Genomic DNA, 22,253 nt, shown 5'->3' on the forward strand with positions numbered 1-22,253 from the left:
CCTCGGTGTAAGCTTCCAGTAATGGCATGCTAATCACATATAGATAACTGTAAAACCGGAAGTCCAGTTACGACCTCAGGCATGAAAGGGTCAACTGCTAATCAGATACAACATCAGGTCGCCAATCAACACCACCCACCGAGGCATCTTTTCTGAAATCCATGATCTGCACCTACAACGCCTTGGATGATTTTACGAGGCTGCACCACCATCCTCACTACAGCCCCCATAGTGCCCGGGTCGGCCCTTGTTTGCGGACAGACTAAGTCGCCCCCCCCCCTTCGGTGACCAGGCAGTGGAGCGGCAGTGGCTGCGCGTCCCGTCGGCAGCGGCCCCGGCGGCGAGGCGGCCGCGGTGCGTGCCGGTGCAGCCGACCGGCGCGCCACCTGTACCCGACACCGCAGTCCGGCCCGTCCCGGACGCTGCTGATGGCACGGCTCGGCGCCACCCGAGCTCCAGTCAAGCGGCCGCAGGCCGAGCCCAGCATCCGGCATGTGATCTCCATCGGACCCGACATGTGATCTCCAGAGGGGCCGGTCTCCGTTTGAAGCCACAGCTACTAATTCGGTCCCATGTACTAAATTTAGGGGAGCGATGTGAAAGCAGGTTTTTCCCAGTTTGGAAAGGGGTCCGTGTCCCGTTGTCCCTCCACCTTCCTCTTGGATACATCCTCGCTCTCCTCCCCGCTCTGGGACGGAGCTGTCGCAGGTCGTGGGAAAAGTCGCCGGGTCACCGTTCCCGAGTTGCTGCCTCGCTGGCCAGCCCGGTCACCTTAGCGCAAGGGGGCAGCGTATGGGCGATGTGGAGCTGGAAACCCACTGCATCTCCAGCCGGCGACCGAAGCAGAGCGACATCCCTGGCCTAGGGACATCACCAATGCAGGGCACGCGAAGGCCTGTTGTGCCCCCCCCCCCCCCTTCCCTCCCCTCCCCCTCCAGCACCTCCCGCGACAGCGCGAATGCAATTGATCGCTAAAGCTTGGATGTCGAAATTATTGGTTTGATCTCACAGGGTATATGACCGTAAGACGCGCAGGGGCGCGGGCGTGGAATCACGGGAGTGCTAAGCTAAAGGGCTCATTAATGGTTAGTGTGGCTAATTTGGCACAGTGACGTTTGGCAGCTTCGAAATCAGTACCTACGGCGGTGCACGGAATGAAACGATTCAAATCATCAGCGGGCTTCCGCCTCGCACAGAGAAACCAACGCCCCCACCGCGAGGCTCCCAATAACCACAAACGCGTGCGCTCAGCCAGCCGTTCGGTAACTTCGAGCACACCTCGCGTCCAGCGCGTGCGCTCGCAACAGCGCGTCCAACGTTCGTCCCGTGAAAAGCATAGGGCTTCGCACGGAACAGGGCAAAACACCGCCGCGGCCGAGGTTCTGTCCGCGCATTGCCGCGCCATTTCCGGCGCAAAGTTACAGACGCAGAGCGCGGCGGCAAAACCGGTGCGACGAGAACGTCCATCGATCGGTGGCCGCCTCCGCCAGGCCCGACCAGCGTCAGCCAGTCGGCTGGCTGGCGTCAGTCCTTCGAACGACCTCTGCCGTGCAGCCACGCCTCACGACATGCGCCGAGGTCATGGGGTCATCTGCGTCGGCGCGCGCCTCCGAAAACGGTGAGGCGTCGTCCGGCCCGGTGAGGCGCGGGGGTCCAGCGCGGCTTCACAGGCGCGCTGAAGGCGAGTCGAGCTCGACGCGTCTTGTGACCCGCGTGCAGGAAGCCATGCCTCCCCATCCCTCTACTTTGATAAGCTGAAGGATGGTACGCGACAGAGTGCCGCTGATGATATACACCCCGCCGGCCCCACACGTGCGTCCTTGACTGCCGCCAGCCGGCCCCTTGTTGATAACACAATCGGGAGATACAGGACGCGTGTCGGGTGTTCTATTCAAGAAGTCGGGATCACACTATGCTGGACAATGATAACCAATTACACATTAATCAAACCACGTTTTCAATCGAATATTCTGTTTGTCAACACTCGGCTATAGCTCCTCTTCAGTACCAAATGAACGCCATTGCGAGTGGCTACAAAAAAAAAAAATCAACGCCGCGGCAAATCAATAACTCGGATGGCAAAGATTGGATGTGACGTCATACGGAATCAATGTGGGATGCGCAGAACCCTTTCAGCATGGTTGTCCGTCTCAGACAATTGTGTCACAGTCGCTGCAAATTTCTATAAGCAAAAACAGCGATGATGTGACGGAAAACAGCATGTGCAACAGTTTTCATGTGTGCGACGAGGCGCACCCACCAACCTGCGTAGCGGACGTGACATGAAACACATGCTGTCCAGAGGTAATCAAGCGAACCGCTACGATCAGAATCTCACGTATATCCCAACGTCCCTCTCCGTACGTGCTGCCCATTTGTGACGGGCGGCGAGCGACCGGTGTCGGAAGGGACCACTCCCGGTGCCGATACAAAACGGCCTGCTAACCGGCCGATCGGCACAGGCGAGTTGAGCCAGGCTTGCCCCATGGCAGACTCAACAGCCTACAGAAACAAACACCGCGCAGTCCAAAGAGCGGGCCGGTTTCCTGTCAGCACTCTCCTGAGCAGAGCAGCGGACTGGACCACGCCTCAACTGTCACACAAGCAGGACAGCGCAGCAGGCAGAACAATAGCGGGAAGCTGGCCAGACGTGCCTCGGCACAATCTGGTTTCATACATGCGCGTCACAGAATCTGGGGGAATTATCTCCCGATGGTCTTACTCGGGCTGCGCTCCTGCAGTGTAATCGAACCCCTCCCACCAGGAAAAATTGGTCACAGATGAAGGCCGACTGAATCCGAGTGCGACGGTTGAGCCAGGGGTGTGTTCGCAGAATAGACACAGGGAAAACATCCCCCCCCCCCCCCGCTCCCGGAATCAGACCAGGGAAGCTCGCTTCTACCCACCTCGACAAACCACCGCAGCATCCGAGTGGGTTAAACAGGCACGCCTAAGCGTACGAACTGCGAGACAAGGTCTATGACTCTCACTTCATCGCCAAGCTTAACGACCCATATTATATTTGACCCCATATGACTGTATGGAAAGAGGCGTTCATGATGGTTTGACCGCGCCATTTTGGGGCCCTTCCGACACCACGCAGTCGCGCCAAGCCGCCCTCCTCAATACGCACTTCAGCTAGAAATGCTGTCACAATCGCGCACACCAGTCAGAAATTGAGCCGGGCACGTGGGGAGCGTGGTTGGGGAAATCGCGTCACGGCTCCAGCTCCAATCACGGCTCCAGCCACCGCCGGCGTCAGCGTCGGTCCGCTCTCCGCTGGCTGGTCCGGGCCGGCCCGCCGCTGTGTGCGGCTCCAGCCACCGCCGGTGTCAGCGTCGGTCCGCTCTCCGCTGGCTGGTCCGGGCCGGCCCGCCGCTATGTGCGGCTCCAGCCACCGCCGGTGTCAGCGTCGGTTCACTCTCCGCTGGCTGGTCCGGGCCGGCCAGCCGCTGTCTTCGGTGCGCCCGCCCGCCCGGCGACGCCGCGTGGACAGCGTCCGTGCGGCCCATCCCCCTTGCCCGCCACAGCCGGACAGCGGCCTCGCATGCCGAGCGCACTTCAAAAACGAGGCTCGCTTCGCGATAGATTCGGCTCCTCTCAGCCTCATCAGAGCACAGCTCAAATCGCTCGCCAGATCCCGTCCGGGCAGGAAGCTCGGGTGGGGGACCGGCCTCCTGGGTTCAGAAATGCTTTCCATATTGGGCATAAGGCGCATGCGACAGAGCTCAGGTCTCCAAATAACCCCGGACCTATGTTGAAAAACCCACCCCGCAATTTCAGACCCGTTCTATGACAACCACCGCTGTGGGGAGGGACAGACGAGGCAGACGGAGGGGAGCGCGGTTGATCAGGACAGCTGGCGGCGGCGGCGGCGGCGGCGGCGGAACACAGCGCATAATACACCCGCAGCTCGGCTCGGACATCAGCTGCCACGGACGCGTCGTCTGGCCGTCGGGCACCTAGGAACACGATGCGATAGTTTTTTTTTTTTTACTTTTTCAATAGCCTGAATTTATATTTTCATCCATGAACTTACCTCAATGAAAGTGCATGTATGCATGTTTGAAATGTATGCGCATGCATGCATTAAATGTGTGCAAAATGTTATGAAAGTACAGTGCAGTGTGAATGTAATATACATACATTGCAATATAAATGGAAAATAAATGCAGAGTATGCTTCTAAATTACATAATTAACTTGCCTTGGTCTTCATTTAAGCAATTTAGGGTACATATTAGTACCTATTATACACATGCATATATATATATAATATCATATTATATATATATATATATATATATATATATATATATATATATATATATATATATTATAACTATTGTGGCGGTCCTCCAAACACTCTCAGTCAGTATAGCCCACATGCACTATTGCCGGTGACCACGCGTCTAGAAGGTGAATTATCGCAGCTGCCGTGCGGAGAGCCGCCGTCCGCTGGCCGGCGGGGACCGCGAGCCTCCGGTGCCGGATCTGCCCCGCCCGCCGCCGACCGGGCGGGGTGGGCAGGAGTGGGCGCCCCGGGGGTCCGACGAGACAACAGCTCATCGTCGGTCCCGACGGCGCTGACGTCACCGTCGCGGCGGCGCCCCGCCGCTGAGCGCGCTCACACGGCCCGCCGATGCGCCGGCGCGAGCCAGGGCCCGCCGCCCGCTACTCAAACGCATCGGCAGGCAGTATTGCAACTCAGCCGACGGGACAGCCCCGGACGCCGGAGGCTGTCGTGGCTGCCACTTGCAGCGACGGAGAGAGCCTCCGCATGCCGGGGTGCCACGGCGCGGGGCGTGGGGCGCGGGTGGACGCCGAGCTCACGTCGTCACTCGGCACCGCCACGCGGGAGGGTGTGGCGCCCGCTGATTGGCTGGCGCACCGCCCCCACCCCGGCGTCACTGGATGGGGTTAGCCACGAGCGGTCGAGCCTCCTGGTGCGGGGGAGGGGAGCTTCTTTCGCGCGGAATAGTCATACGGCTGAGGGAAGATCGCTGCCAGGGCCGGCAGACAGCAGCCGGACGAAGGATGTGCGAACATTACGTGAGTCAAAGGCGCGGAAACGTTGAAAAAATGGGCGGACGGGACTCTCTTTACAACCGTTTCTCACTGGACATCTGTGAAGATCACCGCAGTGATGGCCTTCAAAAAGAAGCGGGTGGACCACAGCCCACCCACCCCGTATTGCTGCGGAGACTGCACACGTTCGGCCCAGCCGGGCGGGCTTATCGAGCAGGCGGTGCACCTATGAGCTGTGCTTGATCCTCCTTTCGTCGAGGGGCTGCATCCAGATGGTGTTCATAATTTACGACGATATAAGTTTGGTTTCAGTGGCGTGAAAAGCCGGTCTACATTTCGCAATTGCGCGTTGCGCAGCTCAAGGTTAACGTTTTCTCAAGGAACGACATAGGACCTCAGCATGTTGCAGCGCCTTTTGCGCTATCTATTCCCGGAAAGGCAATCTATCTAGATCTTGTTCACTGGTTGTCAGTTCGATCCAGTCGGGGGCGGGGGGGGGGGACGTGCAGGGGCGTGACACGTGGGGCACGGGAGCAAGGGAACGTTCACCCGCTGCACTGTTCCGCACAGAGGCATGCACTGCGGGACAGCATGTGCAGGCGGCTACCAGGCGGCCACGCGGCCACGTGCAGCGCCGCGCCGCGGTGCTTCTGGGAGTGGCGGCCGGTGAGCGCTGGTGGATGAGCTTCTCCACATCGGCTACGCGGCCACGTGCAGCGCCGCGCCGCGGTGCTTCTGGGAGTGGCGGCCGGTGAGCAGCTGGTGAACGAGCTTCTCCACATCGGCCACGCGGAGCAGCGAGCGGTCCCTTCATGCCATCCATCAGACAGGATGCATGGATTCGCGCGTGCGCTATTTCGCTCCGCTCGTAAAGGGGTGTAGCTGACGGTGTATGAAGAAGCCTCTCCTGCATGCTCGCACCTGGACCTCCTCCGCTGATTTACCAGGTTTCGTATTCGATGCTTTAATGCTGGTCGCGATGATTATTAACATTGAGATGAAAGGGTGTTTCAGACTGAGATGAAAGTGTGCAAGTGGGAGAGGGCGGGGGGGGGGGGGGGTGCGGCAGCCTTGCTCACTAACTGTGCAGGGATCGGCATACTAGGATTTCGTGGGTTTACGAGCTGGCGTGGTCTCAAGAGATCTACAGGTCTTTGACCTCTTCCATTTATTACCGAATCTGCCGCTAAATAGTGCTGAACATCACGTTTCAAATCAACCGAATTTTCCAGCCGTCGAAGGGTGATAGGCAGTGCTTGTCAGAAAGGGAGTTGCGTTCTGCGTGGATTATGTACAAATGGCAACGTTGCAATGGCCATCTAAAGCCCCTCGCCACGTTGAAACGGGTAGGCTCAGGACAGAGTCACTCAGAACCAGGCCCCTGAAAGTCGGGTACACCGGTTACCCGTGCATCCTCTGGAACCTGAGGAGCGTCCCTCGGCCATCAGCCAGCTCCGTGCAATCCCTGTATTTCAATTTTAAGGCCTTAAGGTAATTTTAAAAGCATTGAATGCAACCCTTTCTCGCGCCAAGATATGCACCAAGTTAAAAGATAGCACATTGTAACTAGCATAATGGCTCCAGCCCAGAAAAATATCGTTTTCAAACCAGGCGTTCAACTTTGGTTGGGGCGCTGGTGCCTCCCTCAGAACTGTTCTGGCTACAGGCCTGTTCAGAATACTGAAGAACGGACAAGGGGCAGTGTGCTATAACAAAGATTCCGAATTTGTTTAACGCCCCATTTAACTATAATTGGGTACGATTTATTTTTTGGCAATGCGTTTCTTTCCGTCCAATGAAAAGATTATCCTTCCCAGGGCATACCGCGACGTTTCATTGCAGGTCATGACACGCCGCTATATGCGTCGCTGAGATGGTGGAAGAGGCACGCCATGTCGACTGCCTATTGGTGGACCCTAAAAAGGAAAAAAACGTGTGTTTGGTCTCTGACCCTGACCTGAAACTCATCGCCATGTATGTCAGTGAGATTCAGGTCAACTTCATGACACTTCCAGAGCCCGACTGTCACTAGCGCCTGCCCAGAAGAGCTATGCACTGGAAACGAAAATAAGATCTTTTGCGAGAACCCATAAAACGTTGAAAGCAAGATTGTGCATACTTGCATTTCCTGGTTGGACACGTTTATACTGTGCTGGCAGGATGGTGTTCTCAAAAAGCTATGACGTCACGAAAGACGGAGGCGGCATGGCTTGCCTGACCACTATCGCTCTCCTGCCGCCTGTATCCTTGACGCGGGCCAGATCACCCAGATACCGTATCAGAATACACTTGTCCTCCGGCTATTGACTGAGCCAATCGTTTCCAATTCGGCGGTTAAACCAATGTGAGTTTGATATTTTCTTCCACGCAAAACCAGCGACCTTCCGCAGGCTTCCCCCTGAACCGCTGACTCACCCCCTCCGTGCGGCCGCCGTACCTGTGCCCATGGTTTCGCTCATGAGCGCACACATACTGACTGGTAAGGTAAGCGTACCCCTGTGCAGCTCCAGCCGCGCCAGCCGTGGCGCTCCGCCAGCAGCGGACGGCAGCCGCCGGGGCGTACACACGTCTGGTCTCTGTCCGGCGCAGCGGCCCTGATGCCGCTGACGCCGCTCAGTCGGGCCGGGACGCGTCCAGACCGGGCCGGGCAGACGGGTCCGGCGGCCCTCAGGCGCAGGCGCCGCCCGCTGTCGGAAGCCTCCCTCCAGACGTCCCGACACGCGTCCCGCTTCTTCCCCTGACGCCTGGCTGTCGATGCGGCTCAGTCGGCGCCGGATACCAGCCGCCGGAGTGGTAGACACCGCGGGCTCGCGTCCCTGACACGGCGACGCCTGGCTGTTGACGCGGCTCAGTCGGCGCCGGACACCGGCCGCCGGAGTGGTAGACACCGCGGGCTCGCGTCCCTGACACGGCGACGCCTGGCTGTCGATGCGGCTCAGTCGGCGCCGGACACCGGCCGCCGGAGTGGTAGACACCGCGGGCTCGCGTCCCTGACACGGTGACGCCTGGCTGTTGACGCGGCTCAGTCGGCGCCGGACACCGGCCGCCGGAGTGGTAGACACCGCGGGCTCGCGTCCCTGACACGGCGACGCCTGGCTGTCGATTGCGGCTCAGTCGGCGCCGGACACCGGCCGCCGGAGTGGCAGACACCGCGGGCTCGCGTCCCTGACACGGCGACGCCTGGCTGTTGACGCGGCTCAGTCGGCGCCTGACACCGGCCGCCGGAGTGGTAGACACCGCGGGCTCGCGTCCCTGACACGGCGCTCCGCTATTTGCCATGTCCGAGGCGGCCAACTGGCAGGTGGCCGTCAGAGAGTCGGGCCGGCCGGGATAGCCCTGTCATGACATTGCATGACATGTTAAAATATTTCGGGCTGCTCGTTCGGCTGGAACTGCTCCACTGGGATGGTAGCGCAAGTGCCGTCGGAGAAAGTTTTGCATAGCAGGGGTTCGGATTGCGACACCTTGGCTGCAAGACGCTCGGTTATATTTCCTGAGTGGGCGTCTGACGGCTCCCAATCAGAATCCAGCCAGTGCATTTCCCCCCCGAAACAGTCCCGGTCAGTCGGCTGGGCCTCCCAGGTCTCCCCGAAAAAGTCAGCCTCCCACACGCCCACTTCCACGTTCACACCCACATACCTCCTTCCTCACACAAACACACGCACACACGCACACGCGCGCGCGCACACACGCACGCACGCACGCACGCACGCACCCACCCATACACCCACACCCACACCCACACCCACACTCACACCCACACACACTCAAACCACGCATACATGCACACACAGCAGACCTGCGCCGGGTGTCTGACAAAGACCTCAAATGGTGGACAGATGGGCGGTTCCCAAGCAACAGGCAGGTATGGCGGTGGCTAGAACCGCGCGTCTTTTACGTTCTTAGCAGCATACTTGATGGACAAATGTACAGCCACCAGAAGATAGCTCGCCCTGCCAGTCACGTCTGCATTTAGTACCCAGATGCTATAAATCAAAAGGCTTATGTTGAACTGAAAGCTACCCCGCCTCCATCCTGCCTACAGAGTATACACAGCGGATGCCCAAGCGGGGCATGTGTTACGTCAGGGACGGCGGAGGCACCATGCTGTGATTACACGTCAGGGATCAGTAACTTCCGGCAGCCCTCAGCCGCACCCAGACTCCAGGCGCAGTTAAAGAGCTCATGCGCATGTGGACAAAGGTCACGTTCGGTCGTACCTTAACGTCGCCAGTCGCCAACTTCGACAACCTAGCCGCCTCCCACGGCGCCAGCCCTCCCCCCCCCCCCCCCCCCCACCCCCCTCCCTCCGCCACACACACTCCCCTCATTCCACAAAGAAGTTCGAGATGGGGAAAAACACTGTTACGCGATCTACATCTTTTGCCGTTCCTGGTAAGTACTTGAAGTCATCTAGGGTCATCCCGTGATCCTGACCTTGGTTGAACTTGCCTACACACCCTGTGTTCACGATAGTCATATCAGGACGCTGTAAAAGCCTGAGAAGCATTAAATTGAGGTTTTGAGATGATCAGCACAAATATGCCGCGATGCCTAGAGTAGCATGAATGCGCCGTGGAGCGTCGTGCAAATTCAAGCTCTTCATATATTAGCTGGGATGCCTGGTGGTGGGCACACAGTGATGAAAGGTGTGCTGCAAAGGGACGACTTGAGATAGTTGCATTCGGTATGATCGGAAATTTATTTGACTTACATATTGGGCATTCATGATTCTACTTCTACTTAATAATGGGATAACCTTGCACGCAATTTCCAGCCGTCAATGATTTACTTGAGCGATATATTGACTCTAGTTTCTCAATTTACCCCATCACTAGAGCGTTCAACTTCAAAGAAACCGAAGACAGACGGTAGTACACGATCAGCAAAATTACAGCCTGGTCTCAGATTACCCCTTAAGGGTCTCTGACGTGGAACAGGTGGCCCCATCCTGCTGAATCGCTGCTTCACAAGCTGACTCACCAGTGAGATCACATTCCCCTTCGAGCAACTCAAAATGGTCGCCATTGCAGAGCTTTGGATCCAGGATCTAGATCCAGGAAGCATGATAGCGCGGCTTGCATCAATACGAAATTGTGTGACATTAGACCTGGGTAATCCACAACCTTCCCTAAGTCTGGGACAGCGTCCACCGACCTGCAGGTTCTTGTCCCTCCACGCTGCTTCTCCAGAAGTTTCAAGCTCATGCCACCAGCGGCAAGGTTTTCGGTGCGATGATGACCCGCTCGCTGAACCAGGCTGCGTAATAACACCATTCCTCAAGGCCGACAGGACCTTGGCCAGGAGGCCATCTCTAAATGCTATGTGTTCGCCGTAGCGAAGCTTGATTTGGCTATCTCGACTCTGGCTCTGGTCGTTGCCTTCTTGTCGGAGTTGATTGGCGACCTGTCCAGATGTGTTGTATCTGCTTAAGTGCGCAGACGCTGACAGTGAGATCCTTGCTGGTGTTCTGCTCGTCACTTATTATTTGTCACGCTGTAATTTATGTGACACTACGTATAAACAGCCGCGCAGGAGAGCCATTTTAGAACCACCAGTAACTTTGTCTAGTTAAGTTCTACTCGTCGTTGTGTTCTGGTTTTCACTCTATCCGTCTCCTAGCAACCAGCAGATGTGCAATCGATTAGTACGCGACAGCCGACATTCCTCGCTGCTGATAACCGTCAAAGGGCGCGGAGCCGACCGTCGCTAATGCTTACGCTATCGGGTTGTTATGGGCACGTTTTTTGACGCCCACCACGCGCGTTGGGCAGATCTGGACTTCAGTACGACACAAACCTTCCTCTCGCCACGCCGATTCAGAACGTATGGGGTTTCGAGGGATCTTTACGCAGGTTACGCAGGTTATGCAGGTTCTAAAGTGCTAACTTGATGTAGGTTATTTCAGCGTGTTTCATTTGAAGCTGACCCAGCTTTACTTTATTTTCAGTCGTCTTGGTCGATATTTTAGCAGATCACTTCGGTGCGCGTACAGCACGGCAAAGCTGGTCACCCCCATATCAGTTAATGGTTTGCACGCGGTGGCGGCGCTCGTTAGTCGGATTGGTTCCAGATTTAATGCGACCACAGGCTGTCTTGTCTGAGAAAGATGGTGGTGGGCTGATGATGTTCACGCAATGACCCAGATTCACTATGGCGCCAGTGTTGGTCAAGGGCTGCCCAGTTGATTTCGAGATGGGACGCACGCCTGGACGTCGCAATGGTTTCGAGACGGGACGTACGCCTGGACGTCGCAATGGTTTCGAGACGGGACGTACGCCTGGACGTCGCAATGGTTTCGAGACGGGACGTACGCCTGGACGTCGCAATGATTTCGAGACGGGACGTACGCCTGGACGTCGCAGTTGGTTTCGAGACGGGACGTGCGCCTGGACGTCGCAATGGTTTCGAGGACGGGGCGTACACCTGGACGTCGCAGTTGGTTTCGAGGCGGGACGTGCGCCTGGATGTCGCAGTTGATTTAGAGGCGGGACGTACGCCTGGACGTCGCAGTTGGTTTCGCGTCGTTATTTGCTCGGATTATTGAGATCTGACTCAATCCTGAAAAACGCCTCGAAACCGTCGAGTCTGTTCTTCACGCACGAGCTCAAGTATGCCACTTGCGCATCGATCCGCATTCTCGCTTGCGCGATTTCCCGTCCTTTTACGCGTTTAAACGTGTTGATCCCGTTTTGCTACGGCCTCCCGTTACCGAGCTGTCGCCACGCGCTTCAGTGAATGACGTCATTTTGCGGATTTCACGCTTCCCATGTTAAACCAATGAGGCATGCCTGCACGCGCCGGCGGCACCCCGCCCGTCGGCTCCGGTCCGAGATTTTAAACATTGACGCATAGTTTGCACGCGCCAATGGTATCCACTTGTTGGATTCGGTTTTCAAACGTAGCGCAACTATACGTGCACGCGGCCTTGGCTGAGAATCACACCAGGTGATACTGGCTAATTACGCTCCACGCAGCACATTCACATTCACATTCACGTGGCCAGCTTGTTGGTCAAGGGCGCACCCATGAGACCAGCAGGCTGGGCCTCTTGCGATCGGCAAAATAGAAAAGCATCCTTGGCACTCTGCTGGCTCAGATGGTAACAGGCCCTGACCAGGTGTATGATTTCTCTTTTGGACATTCTTTTTTTGTATGCTCAGACTTTCCAATTTTCAACATTTTGTTGTTGAATGTAAACTACGCGTTCACAATGCGCACATTTTCGCTTTGGACTCAAATTCGTCTACTTCATATGCATCGGCTATGGCTGCATTCGCACCACAGAAAGCATTATCCCCAACAGACGGAAAATCACGAGGCCGTGTTAGGTTTGCGTAAGAGCGCGGTTGTCCAAACAATTTGAGCCCCTGTGTATTTTCAGCACTACGTCACAAAGAGATAGCAGCTATCTATCTAAAGACCAATGCATGTAATGTCGGAAAGCTCTAAAATTATGCATCTCTAAAAAAGTGCCCCACCTAAAACAATGCACGGATTCCACAGGGAAGTGGTTTCGCAAAATTAGATGGGGGCTGAAGATTTAAAAATGACGAAACCTACCCAAGATGAAGCCAGCAAATGGGTTTCACCAAGGATTTGACCCACTTTGTCGTCAATGTGTAGTGAGCGAAGGAGGGGGGGGGGGGGGGAGGAGCTAGAGCTTCTCTAATTGAAAAGCCAGCTACCCCCTCCCCCTGGATCCCAACACCATTTAATGTTTTGGAACGGGAGTGGGCCCGGTTGAAAAAATAAATTCCGAAGCCCAGTAGAAAACTGCCGGGGTGGAAGAGGGGGAGGCATATGTACGAAAATAAAAGCTGCCGTCCAATACGTCAGTAAGCTCTCGTCGTTACTGCCTTGCCCGGAGTTTCTTGACACCGTCATTGTTGGCTACCTCAAGCCAAATCCGAAGTTCCTGGCGCAGACTGCCTTTGAGAAATGACACGATGCGTAATAAAACTAACCGGTCCATGCCCTGTGCTCGGTAGCGCGTACCCAGCTACGCGCGATAGTCATGCGATGCTGAGGCTGCTGGACGGCGGCCTTGTGTGCACACGTCTTGCGTCTCAGTCGTACACTAGTCGGGTCCGCTTCGCCATGGCTCGGGCTGCCTTATGTCACTCTATACTTCAAAATGGTCTCAGCGCGGATATGTAGCATGCAACATATGTGGGAGAGATGGACGAGCCAACTACGGCGCTCGGCAACACGTGACTACATGTACACAGCGGCAGGTGATCACATGTACACAGGAACGGACGTGGGTGCCAGTGCCATTATATGCTGTTGTCTCGGCAAAAAAATAATGCTTTTCAAAAAATAGATATCACAGAAAATCCGAAAATATCCGCATTTCATGCCAAGCCACTTGTTGGCAGCTGATAGTATTTGCCGATGGAGGCTAGTGGACCAGGACGTTTCGAAGACAGGTCGATTAAGACAGGACTCGATTCAAGAATGCATGAACTATCCCGAGACGAATCAAACGGATTGAAATGACGAACGTCAAGTTATGCTTTCATCACCTGGACTGGATGGGCCATGGAATCGCCGAATATATTGCTGTGAATCAGCTGGATTGTATTCGCAGATGGAGCGATAGATTGAGTAATACTTGAAGCGCTGCATTAAAAGCTGATCCGTCGGATAAGACTGAGTCCTGGGGGCTTAATCCATTAGAAGCACTGATGCCAACATTTCCAGGCGGACCGCGTCAACGTTTGAGAACGGAGTCGTGCCCGGTACGTCCGTCAAGACAGCGACGTGTGTTTGAATGCAAATATAAAGGCGAATACGAAGTCGCCTTGAGAGACGCGCGCCGCCTTGCATTGGGCTGGCACGCTTGGCGATGGGAGGCGCACGTGCCATTTGTAACCAGGTCCGGTACATTCCGAAAACGCGGTAATGCACCTGTCCTTGGCGCAAGTTCAGACGAATGCCACACCTGTACAGCAGCTTTCGAACTGAGATGGGATGATTCTAGTACGGCAAGAAATGTCCCAAACCAAAACCTTAGTAGGACTAAAGCACTCCAGTTCGTCAGCTTAGATGCAACTTTTTCCCTCGATCACTATGCAATTGCATAAGGGACCACCAGGGAACGACAGATGTAGCATGTCCAGGCATGACCAGATTGACGTCCATCGGTCTGGCCGTTGCGTCATGCGCATCCTGACGCAACGGGACCAAATCATGGCTTTGGCGAAGTCGTGATACCCCAAGAACGAATGGCACAGCCAGGCGCACAGCCAGCACACGCCCTTCAACGATGTTTAATGCTTTTTGCTGACACTTCGGGTGGCACTTCTCACTTGATGCATGATATATACATATATATATATATATATATATATATATATATATATATATATATATATGGAGCAGGTTCGACGAGTTTGCGCGAGTTGGCCATAGTTTTGTCCGAACCACCGTGATCGGTTCGTTACGAAATATCCTGCGGTCGCCCTTCGTTGAATTCATGTCTAACTATGATTGTACTGGACATTAAGTAGATCAAACCATAATTCAGTGTGATTTGAATATTGCGTTTGCTTGTAATAACCTGATATTGTCCTATGCCGGACGAAACGTTGCAAACAATTGGGAATTAATGCATCTCACTGAGCCACATAACAGAAAGTGTGTTCGCCAGATCGAAAATTTGAAGAAGTAGATATACACAACAAGCCTATGCTGTCATCTACAACTTTGGAAATACATATATATATATATATATATATATATATATATATGCACATGTATATACTACTTTGGTATATATCATATTTGTACACAGGTTTGGAGCCAAATGTTGCAATTGTTCAGCATCCTTCGCATTACGATGCTTATGGTGATCATTTAGCGAAAAGTCATCATAAGCAGTGAACGTGATTGTGCAGAAAATCTAAACCAATTATGTGTGGCAAATGCGGTGTGTCCCAAATTTCTTTGCGAAGCGGCCATGATCACGGCATTCTTGAGAGCACAGCAGCTGTTCTCCATGGAGCTCACTCGGTTCGTCAACCTACAGCTGTTTCGTCGACCTACAGTCGGTTCGTCACCGCCGCTGACAATAATGTGACGGCCGCCTGGAGGGTGTTGTGCTCACCGAGTCAGCGGTGATGAAGAAGTTCCACGGCAGCAGCGTCCCCATGCCGAGCAGGTAGAATATGAAGTACACGATAGCAGGTCTGGAACACACGAGCACGCGGCGTCAGCCGGCGTGGCCCGGTGTCGTTGTCCGGAGGCGCGTGTCCACCACATATCATGGATGACACCCACTGCCCACGCGCGCCAACACAGCGGCCGTCGCAGGTGCCCCAGTCGACCGGCCGGCTGACGAGCGGACCTGGAGATCTCCTGGCAGCCAGCCGCCGGGGAGATGGCAGCCGGCAGGTGGTCCTGTGCCCGGGGGGAAGGGTGCTCCGCCGCTCCGCTGTGCTCAGGATCGGAGCCGGACGGCTCCGGCTGAGCCGTGGAGTCGGGCTGTCCAGCCGGCCCCACGCGCCCCATCGCGCCGACTCGGTCCGGCGGCACGCGGCGGCCACGCAGCCTCCGGGGCGCTGGCCACGCTGATGACGCTGCGATCGATGCCGTACTCGGACAGCTGAGCCGTAGTAGGCCGGCGTGGGATGAAGCACCCCCCCCCCCCCCTCCCTTCCCCTCCCCCGTCGTCACCGTGGTGCCCGGCCCCGAGGATCTCGCTTCTTCCCCGCCGTCGTGGGGGCTCCGGTATTGAGACGCAGTTCGGCTGCTGCGGTGTCAGCTGCATTCGCTGCCAGTCAAACGTGCCACCAGGCGGCAGCCGGCAAATCTGGCAAGGATGACGGGAGCCCCCACCCCTCCTCCTTCTCCTCCTCCTCCCCCCCCCCCACCCCTCCCCCCACATCTATAACTGTTAAACAATGCCAGCGCTGCGGTGCTGCATGGGAAGAAACGCCATTAAAACTGCGTTTATCCCTCCCCACACACATACATGTGCACATTCGTTTTCTTTTTTAAAAATCCGAGGGCTGTAACCGGGTATCAGATATGCCGTGATAGGTGACATTCAGGGTAACTATGGTGTCTTCATCGTTGGTGTCCAGTAGGAGCAGTTACACAAATGAACAGACTGATTTGTTTCGATACTGGGTGTCAGTGTATCTGATACTGATGCTTCCAGTTGGTTCCATGAAGGCTTTCGTGTACGCGGAAGTGATATGTACGCAGAGGGTCACGTTCTAAACAGAGATGGATTGCAGTGTGATAAGGTGGATGCAGGTAGCTCCACCTTCGACCAAATCATGAACATACCAGAACTTCATGCCTTCAGAGCTGATTAAATCAACAACGCTAACGCTGGCTTTTTCGAGTCCCCATAGGATTACGCAGTGCGTTTGAGAGACAAGGAAGGCGGCTCAAACTCACTGGATATTACTAACTTCAACAATTTTGCAATACCGTGACATGCTTTTGTAACCATCCCTTAGGAGGTGCTTCAAATGCGCATTGAGGCATCCTTCAAAGCTTACCGCAAGCACATTAGAAAGCGTTCAGGCAGACCTACCAGATCATCGCACGAGCTGATCTGCTGACCAGCAGGGCGGTCGCTACCTAAACATCGAGCCCCTCCCCCCTCTGCGAAAAACAACGCCAGAGCTGCCGGTTGTGGCATCCGGAGGCCAAACCTGGCGTCAGCCCCATGCCCGTTTACACAAGACAACATATACAAAACATTCAGGCCGGCGTTTTTGCCGGTAATGACCGTGCGACGCGGAGGGGCGTTTCTCAGTCCTGAGCCAAACTGTGTATCCAGGCGGAAGGTGACGAGCTGCCACTGCAGATGGGCGTGACATCCCCGAAAGCTGACATGACGCAACGTCGGACTCTGTCCTCGGCCACCGTATCGTAGTAAAGTGCTGTGAAAAACCCGAGTCGCTAGATGACAGCCAGCACATACTCCGGGATCAGGCGGAAAACGTCCCTGACCTGGAAAAGTAACGGTTCCCAGCATTGCACCTGAGTGCATGCTGTTCGCCAGAGGCCACTGATCCTAGTTTGCAATAAGATGAATCGAAACGGAGCAAAAAGTGATAATGACGTGACCACTCCACGTTGAAGAACATTAATCTTTTTCGGAACCGACTCGCGAAACAATTATGTAAATTCACTTCACTCGCGCGTTCAAAGCCTTCCGCTTTGCCTGAGAAAGCCCACCTTTTTAGAACCGATTCGTGAACCTACGATAAAACTAATTTGACCACGCGTCATGGCTGTGACCATGGCCATGCGCGGCAGCAATAACACCGACGACCAGGGATGCGGTCCCTGCAACGCAGCACGGCATTGGCCACCGCAGCTGACCAGGCTGAGGGCGGCGGTCATGTGAGAACAGTCATGTCAGGACAAAGGTTGCCGAAAGTATGTTCAAGTATTCCCTCTACCAGGAGCTATATTCTCGTACCAGGAGACTCCCAAGCGCAATCATGAAAGCTGTAGGCATCGGACTCCGTCGTAAACGTCATCGCAGTCCCAAGTACGTCAGCTCGGCGTCCAGGTACGGCACCGACGCGAACCACTCGAAGCCGGTGTATCGGCGGGTGCTCCTGGCCACGCTGCGCTGTTATATCGGTCGCTGGCCGACGCGCGCCGATAGCGACGTCCGCAGAGTCAACTGTTAGAGGCCGACGCGTCCACACCGCACCCGTAATCTCACACAACAGGACGCAGGGACAACACCATGGATATGCTCGACAGTCGGAGGCGCAGCAGCAAATTGCGCAGCGGCCTGGCTGGGATCAACCGAGCTGTCCATTTGCTCTTTAAACGCGAGGTAGTCGAATCGCCAAGCTGGCAAAAGCGACCGAGTGAAGAGAAGTGTCAGGAGTGCAGCTTAAGGCGCTCACAGGCTCACTTGAGCATGTAAAGGGTCACGAAAAGCGTCGTTCCTTGGGCCTGACAGCGGTCCATCTGTCAAGCATCGATCATGAATGGTACACCGCACCCGTTTAGCTGACTGTGAAGATTGATTTCCAGTTTTAACAGGTCGGATGAGCTCCGACGGACTAGGTACATCGGCCTCGACGCAAAGGAAAGCCCTCAAATCATGCGTGTAAGCTGTTTCAGAATATCGAAGGGTAATACAACGGAGAAATAAAGCCCCAATCAGGGCTTTGAGATGGCGCGGTGGTAAGTGCATCCACGCACGCTTCCCACCCAGCTGTAAGGCATACAGTCTTCAGATGTAGGCGGTGCGACAAAAAGCACGTGAATCAGGCTGGTTTCCGCATCTTTCAACTAAAACATTCCGTGAGACATCCTATACACCATGGGTATGTTCTGCGTCCTCTGTATACGTGAAATGTTTCGGTCTGTCCAGCTACTATCATGGACGCCAAGGCCAAACATGCCGGAACCTTGAGGGAGTTCCTCTTTCTGGAAATACCGCGCACATCTGGCTGACGCTTCGCAAAGGGCCTGGGAATCACGAGTTCCCAGCTTTAGCAGTAGATACGATACGTGAAATTCTTCAAATAATTTTCTGGGAAAAACGTGAAATTTCACGGTTTTTGATTCTCGCTTTAAAGGGGGTCTCGTTATATCATGCAGCTCCCGGAGTAGCAGACTTCCACAACGCAGAAACTTCAGCCAAGCCAACCGTCCGAAATTGACTCAAATGCTGGGGCAGGGGAGAATACCAAGATCACGAGGTTTTCTTCCCTCGCCATGCCCATCACACGATAGCAAAATGCTAGGCAGTGCATAGCTTGAGGTTTGGTTACCTTATCATGAGCACTGGCCTAATGGTCTTATGTTCAGCATCAGTCTCACCATTTTCAAAACATGTTCACAAAGAGCTGTTTTGAAGATTCTTCTACGCAAAGCAACACACGCAGGACACAAACTGAACACATATTGGCTGAGCGGACCGTAACGCTAGGTGACGACTAACATACAGCACTGCCGACAAAATACTTTACTCTGTTCCTTCAATCAAACAGAAAAAACAAAGTCTATGTCAGAATTCCGCATGCCACTGTCCCCGGCTGACACTTACGCGTCCGGTTCGCCGGACGTCTCGATCATGGCCTCCACCTCCTTCTCCTTGAGGCGCTGGGCGGAGCCGGCGCCGCTCCTTCCATCGCTGACGGTCTCGTCCTCGGGCGACTCGGCTCCCATGACGTCGGGCTTCGGTCGCGGCTACAGACACGCTGGCGTCGGGCGCGCGCGGAGCCCTCGGCTGCCGGAGCACGAGTGCCGGCGGCGGGGGAGCCTCCGGCGCTCGCCAGAGCTGCGCGCCGCTGACGCCACCGCCGCCCGGCGGCCAGCGTCGGCAGCAGGAGGCGCGCGCCGCCGCCGACTGCCCGGAGGGTAGGTGAAGGTCGAACGACGCGCCCGCGCGACCAACACGGCGCGAACAGTCAGCTGTTGAGGCGGCGCGGTCATTAACCGACCGCGACTCGGTACGATCCTGCACACGTCATCGCTACTGCTAATAGCAATCGGCGAAACAGAAATAACTAGGCATCTGACAATGGACTATACAGCCGGCGGCTACGCATGTCAGTAGATACCCCTCCCCATCACACACTCCGGAAAAATGGCAATATTGCTACGTCGCTGCAAGCAAAGGAGGTAAAAGATGCATCTGCCCGTTCTAAAATCGCCAAAGGTTACGCCAGCGCTGACGCATGCCCAAAGCCACGCATACCTATTGGTGTCTCGTGAGACATTCAGTCCGAGATGATGATTCTTATTTCTAGTATGATTATGTGGTACTAGCATGCACCTATATACAGCATGTTTTGTGTAGGTGAAAATTTGGCTGTCACGCACGCATCCTTTCTCGAAAAGACCGACGACACTACACAACCCTCTGCTTATTCAAACTGCCAGAAACTTTTAACCAACCAATCACAGAAGACACCCGGGTGAGTATATAAATAGATGATAGAGCAGTGTGAAAGAAAAGGCGTATCCATTCCGCTGACAGCATGTTGTGAAAGGCTTAACAGACGTAGTTCGGCGCAAGCGGAAGCAGCACAAATGCCAAAACTGGCCGAAATCTTCCCGCCTTCTACCGATGCTGTTGTTGTCATAGTGGAGTCACGTGGAGCATTCGCATACCGTACAAGTACGTTCATGTACTTACACGCTTCTTGGGTGCACCTATCAAGCTAAGTATACAAGATGATATTTATCAGACGTTCGTTTACTTACCAGCCTATCAATAACGATCGCAATTTCGCCTAACGGCCAACCTAAAAGACAATGCGCAGGAAACGCCGTCACTGCGAGACAAAATGGGACCATCTGGCCAACAGCACGCACGTTTGGCGTCATGGCACCTCCTTTCAGGAAAACCTCCAAGAGACTCGGTATGTCGGTGTGCTGGTGTTGCATCTATGCGTTGAGTCATCACTGCGTCTATGATAAATCACCGAAGTTTTGCTCCATTGTTTTGTTTTTAGAAATTATCTTCTGCGGAACGCCTGTCGCGATTTTACATGACAGGTGGAAGCGAGCAGCAAATGACAATTTTCCCCATAGACTGTATTGGGATCTTTCGACTTAGCCGATATGACGACTACCGCTGAGTCGGGCTCCAGATCTGCCTATTCGAGATCGGCGGGGTCTAAAAATGTTTTGGCGTGTCGCCTGTCGGAATGAAACAAACGTTTGTTCCCATGCTGTCCCACATGCTGAAGACGTGTCCAACAATAAAGCAGCAATAGGTGTTCAGTTTACAGAACTTGAGTTCAAAATCATATGCAAATTAAAGAGCTTAAGCACAGTGCCTAGCGTTGCTGGGCACTGATTTCTAATCAAAGAGCTTTAGCACAGTCTCCTCTTTCACCAAAGTCCAAACTCCGTCGCCGAACATTGTTGTTTGTCAATGACCGGGTTGCTGAGTTATCAATATCTTAGTAATTTGTAGCCCGTACATTTGCCTAACGCCGTGCATTTTGTCTTGCGACCTGCGTCATCCGCTCTAGTTGTTGAGACCCGACAGAAACTTCCTAAGAACGGCCACCAATGCACGTGAGCCAAATTGCCCTCAAAGGTGGGGTCAATGCAGTGAGTGAAGATGAATTGCTAAAAAATTGTGTTTGAGACCACTTTCCTAGGCAGAATCAAAATTTGCACGCAATTTGTATCGCAAATGTTGAACTACTGACGTTTTAAAAGGTCAGGTTTACGCCATTGACCTAGCATGATATCTCTGCTAATTTACTTTTGAGTAAATTGCGCGTGCATAATATTTTTACGCGCTGAATTTGAGTTAAGCAATATTCCCAAACTACTGACGATCAAAATCATCACATGGTTTATGTTGACCGGGCATAATAGACCAATCAAATATGCATGCTCATTCTTACTCGTCTAGTCGGAGTCAGCGTCGTTGCCATCGTATTTAAGTATATATGACGAGGCTCCGGGAGGGTCTTGTAGAAGGGCGAGTGCCTTTTTCGACAGCGCTCTCTTGCCCCTGGTAGCCCTCTGAGTCCGTGCAATGATCGCCTGCGAGTTGATCACAGGGTCACTATTGACCAGTAGGCGTCCGAACTGGTGGGCGATGTTATGCAGGCGACAGCCTTTTCTAGCGTGTCCCACACGGCACGCCCGTAAATCCCTATTGCGAGACTATTGTGCCTCCTCACTGAAGAGTCCGAGTGGCAATGACAGTGCGTCAATGACAGCCGCTCCATGGGGAACTTCTCGGTGCACAGACACGGGGATCGGATACCACGGATACATATACACATATAGTTTGGCTGGTTCAAGGTAGTAGGCACCGAAATTCTCAACGTCTATTTGATTTCCGGATGCCATGGCTTTCAGGACAGCATGTAGGTGTCGGATTAGGTACTCGTCGACCAGATGATCTCAGCGAAGGTCGCTTCCTCTGCGAAGGCCAGCCGGGCTGTGTTGCCGTCGCTTGACAAGCCGCTTCTTCCAACTCTCGGCTGGTCTGCATGAAGACGAAGCCTCTCCCAAAACGCTGCTGGCACTGTTTTCTCCTTCTCTTGCATATGTTCCTTTTAAAGCCTTTTGACCTGATCTGCCTCTTCTGTAGGTCAAGGCGGCAGCTCATGTGGAATATGCACTCGAAAACCGGATCCAGGAGTGCATAGCGCTGAGACCCAATTGCAAGTGGCCTTTGTCGACTGCAAGTTACCGGACATACTGGAGATCGCACACCTTTTTGGCGTTACCTTGCAGAGTGGACATCGTTGCATT

General features: G+C 54.4%; 1 protein-coding gene across 1 annotated transcript in view; it reads right to left on the bottom strand.

The window, feature by feature from the left end:
- Nucleotides 1–19,277, bottom strand: part of LOC119093571 (equilibrative nucleoside transporter 1) — a 32,169-nt gene extending 12,892 nt beyond the window's left edge. Inside the window, exons 1-2 of the mRNA XM_037216540.1 lie at nt 19,069–19,277; nt 15,139–15,220 (exon numbers count right to left, since the gene is read on the bottom strand). Coding sequence (XP_037072435.1) covers nt 15,139–15,220; nt 19,069–19,190 — 204 coding nt within the window. The 5' untranslated portion in view covers nt 19,191–19,277. The remainder of the gene's footprint in view (nt 1–15,138; nt 15,221–19,068) is intronic.
- Between the last annotated feature and the right edge of the window lie 2,976 nt (nt 19,278–22,253).

This window comes from Pollicipes pollicipes, unplaced genomic scaffold (assembly GCF_011947565.3).
Source record: "Pollicipes pollicipes isolate AB1234 unplaced genomic scaffold, Ppol_2.1 Scaffold_4002;HRSCAF=4701_pilon_pilon_pilon, whole genome shotgun sequence".
Classification (NCBI taxonomy): Eukaryota; Metazoa; Arthropoda; class Thecostraca; order Pollicipedomorpha; family Pollicipedidae; genus Pollicipes; species Pollicipes pollicipes.